This window comes from Amphiprion ocellaris, chromosome 21, assembly GCF_022539595.1.
Source record: "Amphiprion ocellaris isolate individual 3 ecotype Okinawa chromosome 21, ASM2253959v1, whole genome shotgun sequence".
In the NCBI taxonomy this organism is placed as follows: Eukaryota; Metazoa; Chordata; class Actinopteri; family Pomacentridae; genus Amphiprion; species Amphiprion ocellaris.
This window is the reverse complement of record NC_072786.1, coordinates 694,234-708,980: the sequence shown is the minus strand read 5'-3', so window position 1 is coordinate 708,980 and position 14,747 is coordinate 694,234. Positions and strand designations below refer to the sequence as shown.

The 14,747-nt window shown below is 41.2% G+C and overlaps 2 protein-coding genes across 3 annotated transcripts; one reads left to right on the top strand and one right to left on the bottom strand.

Annotated features, from left to right (window-relative positions):
* Positions 1–889: 889 nt before the first annotated feature.
* Positions 890–5,246, bottom strand: LOC111570863 (ADP-ribosylation factor 4). The gene is made up of 6 exons (XM_023273829.3): positions 5,010–5,246; positions 4,597–4,677; positions 4,005–4,114; positions 3,051–3,122; positions 2,836–2,961; positions 890–1,418 (listed from the first exon to the last, which is right to left on the bottom strand). The coding sequence occupies exons 1-6, from the start codon at positions 5,074–5,076 to the stop codon at positions 1,332–1,334; spliced, it is 543 nt and encodes a 180-aa protein (XP_023129597.1). The 5' UTR covers positions 5,077–5,246; the 3' UTR covers positions 890–1,331.
* A 971-nt stretch (positions 5,247–6,217) lies between these two features.
* Positions 6,218–10,667, top strand: gcc1 (GRIP and coiled-coil domain containing 1). 2 transcript variants are annotated; one of them, XM_055006758.1, is made up of 5 exons: positions 6,218–6,375; positions 7,166–7,716; positions 8,094–8,738; positions 9,101–10,370; positions 10,412–10,667. In XM_055006758.1, exons 2-4 carry the CDS (start codon positions 7,351–7,353, stop codon positions 10,352–10,354), a joined length of 2,265 nt encoding a protein of 754 aa, XP_054862733.1. In that variant the 5' UTR covers positions 6,218–6,375; positions 7,166–7,350; the 3' UTR covers positions 10,355–10,370; positions 10,412–10,667. The 2 variants fall into 2 exon arrangements, with proteins under 2 accessions (XP_054862733.1, XP_023129604.1); XM_023273836.3 differs by having other exon boundaries at positions 9,101–10,667.
* The last annotated feature ends 4,080 nt before the right edge of the window (positions 10,668–14,747 follow it).

The following is a 14,747-nucleotide window of genomic DNA, read 5'->3' as shown; positions in this document are numbered from 1 at the left end:
AAGGGGAAATTTCAGAAAAGTTTATCATAAAAATATAAAGAAAAAATCTTTTGACAGTGGAAGAAAAATGCTGTATATAATCTGGAACTTAAAAATAAATAAATTCAGAAATCTTTAGAATAAACAGAACTTTAAAATAAATTTAGAGCTAATTCAAATAAAACCAAAATATATTTAAAGAAAAAAATAAAAAATAAAAACTACAACATATTTAAAATAATTTTCAAACATTTAGAATAAATAGAACAGACTTAATTACAACATATTTAGAATATTTCAAATTAAAAATACATTTAGTGCAAATTTAAAATAAATTCAGAAATATTTAGAATAAGAAAAAAACTTAGAATATATTTAAAATAATTTTCTGACACATTTCAAATAAGTAGAGCAAACTTCAAATAAAAAAAACATCTAGAATATTTCGGAGAAATGTCAAATAAATTCAGGATAAACTTAAAATAAATCTAGAAAAAATTAAGACAAGCTAATTTAAATAAATTTGAAACATATCTAGAATATTTCTAATAAATCAAAAATTAATTTAAAGTAAATTTTAAATAAACTTAGAATATATTTTTAAAATTTAAAACACATTTAAAATATCTTTTTTTTAATTAAAAATAAATTTAGAATAAACAACAAATTAAAAATCCATTTGGGCACATTTGAAATGAACTTAGATATTTTTTAAAAATGTAAAATAAATTTAGGACAAACGTAAAATTATATTTTTAGAAAAAAATGTAAGACATTTCAAGCTAATTCAGATAAATGTAAAGCATTCAGAATATTTCAAACAAATATAAACTAAACAAAGTACGTTGAGATGAAATGACGTATAAAAATGTAAATAAAGTCGAAACAAACTGAGAACAAACATCAGAAACACATGAGAAGAAAAAAAGAACCTTTATTGCATCGTCGTCGCTGCGTTTCTTCTTCTTCACATTAATTAGGAATGACGGCCGACAGCTCGGTTCTGTGGAATGAGTCATCACCTGCCTTAAACCCCGCCCCCTTGCCCCCCAGGTGACCGCCACCTGCTGTAAGCCCCGCCCCTCCTCTTCCACGACATCCTGTCACATGATTCTGAGTTAAAACATGCGGATTAAAAGAAAAAAAAACAGAAGAAGAAGAGGATGCTGGGAAATCAAGGTGAGCTCAGAGTTCATGACATCACTTCCTCCTACAGACACACATTTATAATTTAAAAAAAAGAAACCAAACAGTCCTGTGAAGCTCCGCTGCCTTCGTTTGTACACGGTGACATCAGTCGTGAGATCAGTCGATGACATCAGTCTACTGCTTCCTGCTTCCTGTTAGGTGGTCTAGTGCTTCGACAGCTCATTGGACAGCCAGTCCAGACCCTCATAGAGACCCGTCCCCTGAGTGGCACAGGTGGCCTGGACATGCCACTGGAAGACAACCGATAGGTCATCAATAACTCATCAATACACATCATCAATAACTGATTAATACACAACCGATAGGTCATCAATACACATCATCAATAACTGATTAATACACAACCGATAGGTCATCAATACACATCATCAATAACTGATTAATACACAACCGATAGGTCATCAATACACATCATCAATAACTGATTAATACACAACCGATAGGTCATCAATACACATCATCAATAACTGATTAATACACAACTCATAGGTCATCAATACACATCATCAATAACTGATTAATACACAACCCATAGGTCATCAATACACATCATCAATAAGTGATTAATACACAACCGATAGGTCATCAATACACATCATCAATAACTGATTAATACACAACCGATACGTCATCAATAACTCATCAATACACACCATCAATAACTGATTACTATACAACCGATAGGTCATCAATACACATCATCAATAACTGATTAATATACAACCGATAGATCATCAATAACTCATCAATACACATCATCAATAACTGATTAATACACAACCGATAGGTCATCAATAACTCATCAATACACATCATCAATAACTGATTAATACACAACCGAAACATCATCAATAACTCATCAATACACATCATCAGTAACTCATCAATAACTGATCAATACACGATCAACAACTGATCAATACACATATCAATAACTGATCAATACACCATTAATAACTGATCAATAACTGATCAATACACATGATCAATACATCACCATTACATGATCAATAACTGATCAGTAAGTGATCAATACATCACCAATTCATGATCAATAACGGCTCAATACGTTTATAAAACTAATCAAACTGACCAGAAACCGTTCAGTCTGATTAAAAAACAGATCAGAAATGGATCTAAATCAAATCAATCTGATTATTAAACTGATCAGAAATCAGTAATTATCACTGGAACTACTATCTGACATTGATCTGTTTAATCTGATTCTAGATCAGTAGATTCACTGTTTCTGCTGCTTTGATGTATTGATTGATTACAGACTGGTTATTGATTACTTACAGTCCTGCTGCTCTGACGTATTGATTATTGATTGATAACTTACAGTCCTGCTGCTCTGACTTATTGATTATTGACTAATTATTGATAGGTTATCGATTACTTACAGTCCTGCTGCTCTGATGTATTGATTATTGATTGGTTACTGATTATTTGCGGTCCTGCTGCTCTAACGTATTGATTATTGATTGATTATTGACTGATTATTGATAGGTTATTGATTACTTACGGTCCTGCTGCTCTAACGTATTGATTATTGATTGATTATTGACTGATTATTGATAAGTTTTTGATTATTTACGGTCCTGCTGCTCTGACATATTGATTATTGATAGGTTATTGATTACTTACGGTCCTGCTACGCATGCTGTGCAGCCCCAGCTTGTCGGTCAGCTCGCTGACCCCCATGGCGTTGGGAAGATCCTGTTTGTTGGCGAACACCAGAAGCACCGCTTCCTTCAGCTCGTCTTCCTGGATCTGTGGAGTCATGTGACCGATGATGTCACCGTGTGACCAAAACAAGCCGAATGATGTCATTGGTGTGAGGAACAGAAGAGCTTTCTCACCATCTTGGAGAGCTCTTCCGCCGACTCTGTTACTCTCTCTCTGTCGTTACTGTCCACCACGAAGATCAGACCCTGGAGCAATAACACGTTATTGATCACCAATAATCACCCATACATTATCAATAACAATATCAATACTACATCAACATCAATATCAGGAACAGTCATGAGGCCCACAGAGCAGCTGATAAACACCTGAGGGCTGCAGATTTCCTGAGAGTTACCTGAGTTCTGGTTCTCTGTGTTTCGGTTCTATGTGTTGTGGTTCTCTGTGTTTCGGTTCTGTGTGTTGTGGTTCTACGTGTTTTGGTTCTACATGTTTCAGTTCTGTGTGTTGTGGTTCTGCGCGTTGGGTTATGGCTGGGTTATACTTTCCACGAGGAAATCCGCTCGAGAGAACGCGTGTTTTGTTGTATTTTAGTTGAACCGCTACAGACTCTATACTCTATGTAGCATCTGCTTCCAAACTGCAGGGGGCAGTGTATCACAAACAAACATCTACCTGGTCTACTCTAGTACTAAACTAGTGTAGAAGAAGTTTGCCATTGTTTACACAACTTACAACACGGCATTTTACTAAATAGTTGTTTCAGCAGTTAGTTTTAATTTCACACCATGAATTGTTCATAACCTGGTTACCACGGTGATCTCTGTGATGAATCGTATAAGTTCCCGTATGTCTGGACTTCAGCTACGAGTAGGTCCTGGTCCTCTGCCATGTTTTTCCATGCTTCATCTGTGTAGTTAGAAAAATGTGGAGGTGCACGGCGTGGAAACTTTCCATGTGAGAATGGCTGCTGGAGGGGGCGTAGCCACTAAAATGACGCAATTTGTCTGCATGGAGCCACACGGACCCCGCGGACGTGGAAAGCATAAAACAGGCTTTAGGGTTAGGGTCTGGTTCTATTTTCTGCACCTGTGTGTCATGGTTCTGTGAGTTCTGGTTCTATGTACCTGTGTGTTCTGGAAGTAGTGTCTCCACAGAGGTCTGATTTTATCCTGACCGCCGACGTCCCAGACTGTGAAACAGATGTTCTTGTACTCCACCGTCTCCACGTTGAAACCTGAAAACACACAAAAATATCTGGAATTTAAAACCTAAAACACAAAAATATGTCTGTAGATTCCTGAAGGATCAATAAACATCACAGAAATACAGAATAATCCTGGAAGGGTTCTGATAAGATCTAAACCAGAGACTGATGAGAACACAACGACCACAAGGAGACACAAAATAACCACAAAGAGACCCAAAGAGCCTCAAAGAGACACAAAACAACCACAAAGAGACACAACACGACCACAAAACAACCACAAAACAACCACAAAGACACGCAAAACAACTACAGAGAGACATAAACCACCAACACATCAACATATTGATCATGTAAATGATCAGTTTCCCGGGTCTTTTTATCTGACAGCTCCAATAACTGATCGCTGACATTGATCACGTGACGCTGCCGGATGCTGACTCAGCTCTTCCTTCACCTGTCTGTCACCTGAACACGTGGGCTCACCTGCTGATCGATTATTGATCACTCACCGATAGTCGGGATGGTGGTGACGATCTCTCCGAGCTTCAGTTTGTACAGAATCGTAGTTTTACCGGCTGCGTCCAAACCGACTGTAAAAAAAAACAAACAAACAAACAAATAAACCAGATTAAACCTGACTGTACGTGAAGTAAACACGTTTAAACTGTTAGCTCCGTTAGCTCCGTTAGCTCCCAGCGCTAGCACCGTTAGTTAGCTCCGTTAGCTAGCTCCGTTAGCTCCAGTTTTTAGCATTTACAGGTAAACCTAGAGGTAAACTTTAACTAACTTAGACTTTAAAACCCGCAACACGTTAAATCTGATCTGTTTTAGGGGGTAACTAAGACAGCGGACATGTCTCCATCCGGCCGCCGGGTGCTCGGCCGGTTAGCCCGGAGCTAGTTAGCCTAGCCGCGGCGCTCACCCATCAGTATCCGCATCTGCTTCTTCCCGAAGAGCCTGGAGAACAGCGTCGAGATGGTCAGACCCATCTTCCCAGAGTCCCACGGCGGCTTGTTAGGCGGGGTGAGTCGGCTGGTCGGTTCCGGGAGAAGCTGCTGGTCGGAGCCGGAGAAAACGGGCGGAGAACAGTGGCTGGGAGAGCGGAGAAAACGGGCGGAGAACAGCGGCTCCTCCTCGGTGCCACGTCCAGGCCAACGCGGAATAATTGACGTCACTGCTTTGAACGAAACTTTATTGACAGAGCGGAAGACAATGATGCGTTTAGGTACCGGAGATTCTGCTTTCAATGTTTAGTCCGACTGTTTTTGAAGATTGAATAGATTAGATTAGAATATTCACAAATGTCGTTTCTTTAAATCTATCGCTAATTTTATTCACTGGAGGAATGAGTTGGTACTTTTTCATAAATCATTATGTCTGGTTAAAAACAAACACGCATACAAACTTCTCTCCTTTTTTGAAGATCTAAACATTTGAGAATTGCCTATAACTGTTTTTATATCTTAAAATGCCCTGTATTTTGATTCTATTATTATTTTTTTGTTTGTTTTTTTCTTATGTTTTTCTTTTATGCTCTTTGCTATGTTCACATTCTTTCCTGTTAAATACGAGCCATTGAAAGAAATACTTTGTATATTTGTACGGTACCTGTTTTGTTTGTACCTTGCATAACGACTAATAAAAAAAAAAAAAAAAAAAGATTAGATTAGACAACCACAAAGAGACACAAAACAACCACAAAGAGACACAAAACTGCCACAAAGACACAAAACGGCCACAAATAGACACAAAACGACCACAAAGAGACACAAAACAACCACAAAGACACAAAACAACCACAGAGACACACAAAATTTCTGCCATTCTAAAATGTGACTAATCCTGTCTCTGCCATTTTTATTTGTTATTATTTATTTAGCATTTTCCCTTCATTTACAACATATTTATGAGAAGTTTTACTGTTTTTAAATTCTTTATGTCATAAATAAACATTAGCAAACACATGATAAAACAACTGCAGTATTATTTAAGCATTAAACAAAGTCATTTTATGCTTATTTATGTCTTTTAGTGTTGGAGCTGAACAGAACAGAACAGTCAGTCTGCTGGAGTTATGTTTTATCCTGACGTCAATGAACGCAGCACCAAAGCCCCGCCCCCTCCTGCTCGTCCACGTCCGGCTCGGTCCAACATGGCGGCTGTTGACAGGTGAAGCTCAGAGGAGGATTTTAGTTGAAAGGTTTCTTGTTTACGGGGTTTCAGGAGGTTCTCATTTCGGTTTCGGTTCGTCGAAGTTGCAGCCGGTTCGTCGATCAGCTGATTATCCGGTAAGAACCGAGTCGAGCGGAACCGCTCCTGGTCATAAACGTCAGAGTGAGTTTCACCTGATTCAGTCTGAGCTTCAAACTGAGTTAAATACAGAAAAAAACACAAAAATTACACATTTAAAGCTCAAAACTACCAAAATAATAAGGAAATAAAATCAGAATGAATCAGATTCAAACACAGAAGCTCCAAAGTATTCACTTTTATTTCCTTTAATCAGTGTTATTGTGTTTTCCTTTGTTTAAAGTTAATTTATTTTCTGTATTTTTGCTGTTTGTTGTGTGTTTTGAGTTGATTTATTTTGCTTCAACACAAGCCGACACAAAATAATCACAAAGTGACAAAAAAAGACCACAAAGAGACACAAAACAACCACAGAACGACCAGAAAAAGACATAAAACAGCAACAAAGAGACACAAAAAAGCAACAAAGAGACACAAAACAGCAACAAAGAGACACAAAACAACAACAAAGAGACACAAAACAACCACAGTCACAGAACGACCAGAAAAAGACAAAACAGCAACGAGACACAAAACAACCACAAACTTTTTACTTAAAACTTAAAGACTTCCAGTTTTCTGTCAAAAAACTCACAAAACAAAACATTTATCAAGAAGAGTCAATAATCAATAAGTGATCAATACAGAGGATAAACAGCTGATCATCTGTTGATCAATAAACTGATTAAAGAATCAGTTCAGACATAATTGATCAACTTTACAGAAACAGATCAGTTCTCGTTAATAGACGTTACTACAGAACCTCTAATGAAGCCCGTCTTCTTCCAGGTTCAGTTCTGATCCTGGTGAAGATGGTTCCAGTATAAACCGGTCCTGATCTGACTCCGGTGGACCCTGGTGAACCCTTGTGGACTCTGGTGGACTCCGGTGGACCCTGGTGGACTCCGGTGGACCCTGGTGGACTCTGGTGGACCCTGGTGGACCCTGGTGGACCCTGGTAGACCGGCAGAGTCATGGAGAAGTTCGGGATGAGTTTCGGCGGCGGTCCAAGCAGGAAGGAGCTGCTGGACACCGTGGAGTCCCAGAAGAAGCAGCTGGTCCAGTACCAGACCCGCTTCAAGGACGTGGTCCGGGCCTACAAGAGCCTCCTGAAGGAGAAGGAGGCTCTGGAGGCCAGTCTGAAGGTCCTGACAGCGACCCAGGATGTGGACCTGAACCAGCAAGGCCAGGACGCCGCCCCAGAGCTCCCAGAGGACGGCTGCTCACTGCACAGCGAGGACAGCGTGGAGACGGCGGCGTCCGTGGAGACGCCGAGCGAGATGGCCAGGGGGTACCAGAGCGAGGAGGACCAGGGAGAACCGGGACGATCCAGTTCTACGGTACGTTCCACAAGATTACAGGAAAAAAAAAAGAACAAGACAAAAAAGTTACAGAACGACAAAAAGATCAGACAAAAAATGACAAAAACGGGAAACAAAATGACAAATGAGACAAACGACAAAAATTAGACAAAAAAAAATAGACAAAAAAATTTGACAAAAAAGTTACAATGTGACAAAAGAATAGACAAACATGAGTGTTTTACTGATTTAGAATCTGCAGTTCATGTCTTCTCTGTAATTTTTACTTTTTGAGGGCCGGATTGCGGGCCTCATGTTGGACACCGCTTATCTAGAACATGTTGGACTTGAGTTATTGCGAGCAGAGTGATAAAATGCAACGCTTCCTGTTAATTTGATGCTGTTTGTTCCTGCAGCCGGACACCGGCGGCTCTGACAGCGGCGTGGGGGCGGAGCTGCAGCAGGCCACACCCCCTCCCAGTGCGGAGGCGGACCGCCGTGTCACCCAGCTGAAGGGCCAACTGAGCACACTCACCGGCGCCCTCGCCACGGTGACGCAGGAGAAGTCTCGCATGGAGGCCAACTTCCTGGCTGACAAGCGGCAGCTGAAGCAGGAGGTGGAGGAGCTGCAGGAGCGACTGGTCATCACGGCGACGAAGCAGGAGGCGGAGCTGAATGCCCTGCAGCAGCAGCTGGCCGAGGCCCGCGCTCGCATCATCACGCAGCAGCACGAGAGGGAGCAGGAGCAGGGAGACCACGCCCAGCAGCTGAGAGAGCTGCAGAAGATCCTGCAGCAGGAGAGAGACCTGCGACAGGATGCCGAGCTGCGCCTGCAGGACGCCAGCACCGCCCTCCTCGTGACGTCACAGGCCGTGGACCGGGGGGCGGAGTCCGAGGCGCACCTGAGCCAGGTGAGGGAGGAGAGGGACGAGCTGAGGAGGAGGCTGCAGGCTGCCGAGGATGAGCAGAAGAAACCGGATCCCAGAGTGGACGAGATGCAGCAGCAGATGAAGGAGATGAAGGAGAACTTCCAGCAGCAGATCCTCAGTGAGACCCGCAAGGTGAGAACTAAACTATCCTAAATCTAAACTAAGCAACTAGTAGCTCTACGATTAGACCCGCAAGGTGAGAAAAACTAATTTAAGTAAACTAACCAACTAAAACTAAGCCAATTAAAATTAAACTAACTAAACTAAACAACTAAAACTAAACTAACTAGTAGCTTTACAATTAGACCCACAAGGTGAGAATGACTAAACCAACGTAAACTAAACCAACTAAAAGTAATCTAACTACTCTAGCCAACCTAAACTAAACTAAACTAACTGGTACATCTACGGTCTGACCAGGGGGCTGGCACTAACTAGCTAAACTAACCTAACTAAACCCGTCCTGGTGACTGACAGCTGTCTTTGTGTTGCAGGTGTGCGAGGCGGAGGAGCGTGCACGTGAGCGCGCCCAGTCTGCGGAGCTGCGGGTGGCCGGTCTGGAGCAGCGGGTGTCAGAGCTGTCGGAGCTACTGGGATCCTGCGAGAAGGCGAAGCAGCGTGACCAGCAGATGGCCCAGAGGCTCCGGGACCGAATCCTGCAGCTGGACACGGAGAACAAGACACTGGCCATCGCTGCCTCCAGCAGGACGTCCTCCGACCTCAGCCTGGACGAGTCCCAGCTGGACGTGGGACAGCTGAAGGACAAGCTGCAGAAGGTGAAGAAGCTGCTGCTGCTGGCGTCTCAGAGGAACCCCGACCTGAACATCCAGGACGTGGCCGAGGCGGGGGACGGGACATCGGCGCTGGTCTACCAGCAGGAGCTGCGGCAACTGAAAGAGGAGTTTGAGCGCTACAAGCTGCGAGCGCAGGTGGTGCTGAAGAACAAGAACGCCAAAGACGGCTGCCAGGCCAAGGAGCTGGAGGAGGTGAGGGACCAGCTGTCCGAGCTCCGGGAGAAGTACATCAACCTGCGCATCCAGAGTGACGAGGCCGAGGCGCGCCACCGGCAGCAGCTGGAGGAGCGGCAGCAGCAGGCGGCGGCGCTGCAGCACACTCACAAACAGGAAGTGGAGCGGGCGGAGACGCTGCACCGCGATGAGCTTCTGCGGCTGGAGGCAGAGCTCCACAAGCAGCGGGAGAGGACCATGGCGCTGCTGGACGAGAAGGACCAGGAGCTGGAGAGGCTGCGGGCCGCCGTCCTCGCCTGCAGCTACAACCCAGCCGACGGCCCGGCCGACGACGCGCAGCCGGCCGACCCGGACAGCGAGGGCGACATCATCAGCCAGGCCCTGCGGCAGGCTACGCCCACTGAGTCCACGCTGCTGCTGTACGCCGAGCAGCTCGCCAGGAAGGAGGTGGAGGCGGGCGGCCTGCGGCGGCAGAAGAACCGGCTGGAGGAGGACGTCCACCAGCTGCAGGCCAAGCTCATCGCCAACGGAGAGCGCCACGACGAGGAGGTGTCAGACCTGCGGGGGCGACTCGACAAGCTGGTCCGGGACCGGAGCCGGGAGGGCGCCAACATGGAGTACCTGAAGAACGTCATCTACAGGTTCCTCACGCTGCAGGACTCCAGCGGCAGGAACCAGACGCTCAACGCCATCCTCACCATCCTGCACTTCAGCCCCCAGGAGAAACACGACGTCATGAAGCTGCAGGGGTCAACCTGGTGGGGCCCCAACAGGAGGTAGAACACCTGAAGAGAACCTGGTGGGGCCCCAACAGGAGGTAGAACACCTGAAGAGAACCTAAACCTTAGAGACCAAATGGAAGCTACTAACAGGGTGTTGAGGTTGGATAAGAGGGAGACTGTAGTTTCCTGGTGACTATCTGACCTTACCTGGTTTGATCCGGTTTGAGCTACATGTATATTTATATGAACAATCGTCTGATGTTCACTGTGAGGGAACTTCTATATCAGCAGATGGTAAATGCAGGTCTTTATGTCTCTCATCACAGATATTTTTGATTCCCTTGTTGAAATTAAACTATTTTTGTGCTTCACAGTCTGTCTGCTTCTTTCTGATGCTGAGTTCAGTCACGTTTACTGGGTTAGAAACATAAAAATATCAATATAACCTTGATATTGATGCAAGAAAGTGTCAATAATCTGGGCAATAACGCACAAAAGTATAAATAACCTGGATATTAACGCACAAAAGTGTCAATTTTCTGGATATTAACGTCTAAAAGTGTAAATAATCTGGATATTAACGCACAAAAGTGTCAATTTGCATACATTAACTAAGTTTGGGTGAATATGCTGACTGAATCAGTTTAGTCACATTCATATCCAATACATTTTTTAAATGTATTGAAATAAAACGGATCTTTGAAGAACCAAATTGTTGCAGAAGGGATGGAAGTTTAATTGAATCACTGCTGCATTTATTTTCCTAACGGCCATGACTAGGAGAAGGAGGTACATGATGGAGCCTTTAACAACACCACAGCAGAGGAAACCAGCTCTGAGGATCACTCCTCTGGGTCCATCATGGAAAGTAACTCTGAAACTGATGACCAGCAGCGAGCCATGTTTAGTTTATTTATTTATTTTTAAAGTTACTTTTCTGGCCTTTTTCGGCTTTTATTCGAAAGGTGCAGTGAGAGAGAGACAGGAAATGGGAGAAGAGTCGGGGGGAGACATGCAGCAAAGGGCCCTGAGAAGGAGTCGAACCCGGGCCCCTGTACATGGATCACCTGCTCAGCACGCTGAGCTATACAGGCACCCACATTTAGTTCGTTCTTTTACATGACGGTTATCACAGGAATGCTTCTAACACCGTTAGATTACATAAGACCACCATTATTTTCTCTTCCATTTCTTGTTCATTTTAATAATTCTATCTATCTATCTATCTATCTATCTATCTATCTATCTATCTATCTATCTATCTATCTATCTATCTATCTATCTATCTATCTATCATCTATCTATCTATCTATCTATCTATCTATAGTCTATCTATCTATCTATAGTCTATCTATATCTATCTATCTATCTATCTATAGTCTATCTATCTATCTATCTATAGTCTATCTATCTATCTATAGTCTATCTATCTATCTATCTATCTATCTATCTATCTATAGTCTATCTATCTATCTATCTATAGTCTATCTATATCTATCTATCTATCTATCTATCTATCTATAGTCTATCTATCTATCTATCTATCTATCTATCTATCTATCTATCTATCTATCTATCTATCTATCTATAGTCTATCTATCTATCTATCTATAGTCTATCTATCTATCTATCTATCTATAGTCTATCTATCTATCTATCTATCTATCTATCTATCTATCTATCTATCTATCTATCTATCTATAGTCTATCTATCTATCTATCTATAGTCTATCTATATCTATCTATCTATCTATCTATCTATCTATAGTCTATCTATCTATCTATCTATCTATCTATCTATCTATAGTCTATCTATATCTATCTATCTATCTATAGTCTATCTATCTATCTATCTATCTATCTATCTATCTATCTATAGTCTATCTATCTATCTATCTATAGTCTATCTATCTATCTATCTATAGTCTATCTATCTATCTATCTATCGATCTATCTATCTATCTATCTATAGTCTATCTATCTATCTATCTATCTATAGTCTATCTATATCTATCTATCTATCTATTTATCTATAGTCTATCTATCTATCTATCTATAGTCTATCTATCTATCTATCTATCTATCTATCTATCTATAGTCTATCTATCTATCTATCTATAGTCTATCTATCTATCTATCTATCTATCGTCTATCTATCTATCTATCTATCTATCTATCTATCTATAGTCTATCTATCTATCTATCTATAGTCTATCTATCTATCTATCTATCTATAGTCTATCTATCTATCTATCTATCTATCTATCTATCTATCTATCTATCTATCTATCTATCTATCTATCTATCTATCTATCTATAGTCTATCTATCTATCTATCTATAGTCTATCTATCTATCTATCTATAGTCTATCTATCTATCTATCGTCTATCTATCGATACACCTCTTATTCAACACAGTATTTGAATTCACCAGAACAACTCAACCTGCTGTTAGAGGCTCATCTCAGATGAAGACTGATTGAATATGGAGTCAGTTCTGATGAATGATAAAACCTAAAGGTCGCGTTGGTTCGAGCCCAGCTTGGAGGGCAGCTGACTGAGAAACAAACACTCACTGGGCTTTAAAACCCCTAAATTCCTGTTCAGTCCACATGGGGGCGCTGTTGTTCTCCGCAGATGGAGTCTGGAGGTTTCTCCTGTTAGTGGATGCTGTTAATATCAGCAGATCCTCCAGAAAAGGACCTGATTCCATCTCAGAGTCCAAAAATTATGGGAAAATAAATTCTGTAAAATATAACATTTATGTTTTCTCCATTGGTGTTTTTCTTCTCTTTTATAAGGATATTTTATAATTAACACCATCAGTTTTAATTCAAAAGCTTTGGCTTAACCCTCCTGTTGTCTTCATTTACAGGCACTAAAAAATATTGTTCCCTTGTCTGAAAAAAAGCCAAAAATTCAGCAAAAAATTCCCCAAATTTATACAAAATCTGCAATATCTTCAGGAAGAAAATTCCAATAATTCCTTAAAAGTTTTATTTTAAAAAATCCCCAAATTTGTCAAGAAATAAAATTTTGAAAATATTTTTTAAAAATTAAAAATTTAATATTTAAAAAAAAAATGAATAAAAATCCTCCAAAAAATGCTAAAAATATCTAATGTGATTACATATATATCAGTAAAACTTCTAATATTTTCTTTTAGAACATTCAGAAAAAAAAAAATTTCTGAATGTTCTTAAACAGGGCTGCACAGTGGTGTAGTGGTTAGCACTGTCGCCTTGCAGCAAGAAGATCCCTGGTTCGCGTCCCGGTTTTCCCGGGATCTTTCTGCATGGAGTTTGCATGTTCTCCCTGTGCATGCGTGGGTTTTCTCCGGGTACTCCGGCTTCCTCCCACAGTCCAAAAATATGCTGAGGTTAATTGATCATTCTAAATTGCCCGTAGGTGTGAATGTGAGAGTGATTGTTTGTCTCTGTATGTAGCCCTGTGACAGACTGGTGACCTGTCTAGGGTGTCCCCTGCCTTCACCTGAGTCAGCTGGGATGAGGATTAAGTGGTGTATAGGTAATAGACGGATGGATGGATGTTCTTAAACAAATATTTTTTTAACATTTCTTTTTTCCACCAAAAAAATTCAAAAATGTCCCAAAAATGTTAAAAATGTGGAAATTTTCACTGTGAAAAAAAAAAAATTCCCCACATTTTCTAACTTTAAAACGGGTCAATTTGACCCGCAGGACGACAGAAGGGTTAAATCATTAATCACATTAGTTTTAGTTTAAACCAAGACTCTTTAGTATAGACTCCAGAGGAAGAACACAAAGAAAAAAAAACACAAAGATGAAACGTCATCTGTATTTTATGATCTGCTGCATGAACACAGCACTATTTAACAATGGCAAAATGGAAGGAGAAAGTACAAATACACACATTTATCTTTTTCTTTAACTCATCCATGTTTTGAAGCATACGAGTTGTATTTCCAGACAGAATATTATTTAAACAGAGTGAGCCGTCTTACAATTAATATTTAAATTCTAGCTAAAGACGCTGTAATTCATGTAGCCTCTCAGTCAGTGTCAGATAAAACTGTTTTATCATATTTATACCTATGGACGGTTAAACTGGAGGGATGTTGAACACAAATCAAAGACTCGAGGCCAATTTGTTCAGTAGAAAGGACTTCTAGTTCAAACTGCACACTGTCCTGTGGACTGTCCACATTAAACAAAGACTTCTTCTTGGAAGATGAGTTGCTGCTGATTCAGAAACTTTTATTTGTCCCCAGGGTCAATTAGAAAGAATTTTCTCAGTCTTACTTTTGTGCTGTTGTGCTACAAACTCCTGGACGTTCCATTCCTGTCCACGGTATTGGTGGCGTTACAGAGTTAGGTCTCATTAAATCAGGCTTCAGTTAAAACCCAGATCCAGACCCAGAAGCAGAAGAAAACAAATGGCAGTCTGAATAGTCCACGGGCCAGACCAGA

Excerpts from the sequence above, each read along its gene's own strand:
- LOC111570863 (XM_023273829.3), bottom strand. The coding sequence starts at position 5,076 with ATGGGTCTGACCATCTCGACGCTGTTCTCCAGGCTCTTCGGGAAGAAG. Across the intron at positions 4,115-4,596 it reads CACCACCATCCCGACTATCG|GTTTCAACGTGGAGACGGTG; the intron begins GTGAGTGATCAA and ends GTGTGTTTTCAG. Across the intron at positions 3,123-4,004 it reads ACTACTTCCAGAACACACAG|GGTCTGATCTTCGTGGTGGA; the intron begins GTACATAGAACC and ends TTATTGCTCCAG.
- gcc1 (XM_055006758.1), top strand. The coding sequence starts at position 7,351 with ATGGAGAAGTTCGGGATGAGTTTCGGCGGCGGTCCAAGCAGGAAGGAG. Across the intron at positions 7,717-8,093 it reads CGGGACGATCCAGTTCTACG|CCGGACACCGGCGGCTCTGA; the intron begins GTACGTTCCACA and ends TTGTTCCTGCAG. Across the intron at positions 8,739-9,100 it reads TCCTCAGTGAGACCCGCAAG|GTGTGCGAGGCGGAGGAGCG; the intron begins GTGAGAACTAAA and ends TTTGTGTTGCAG.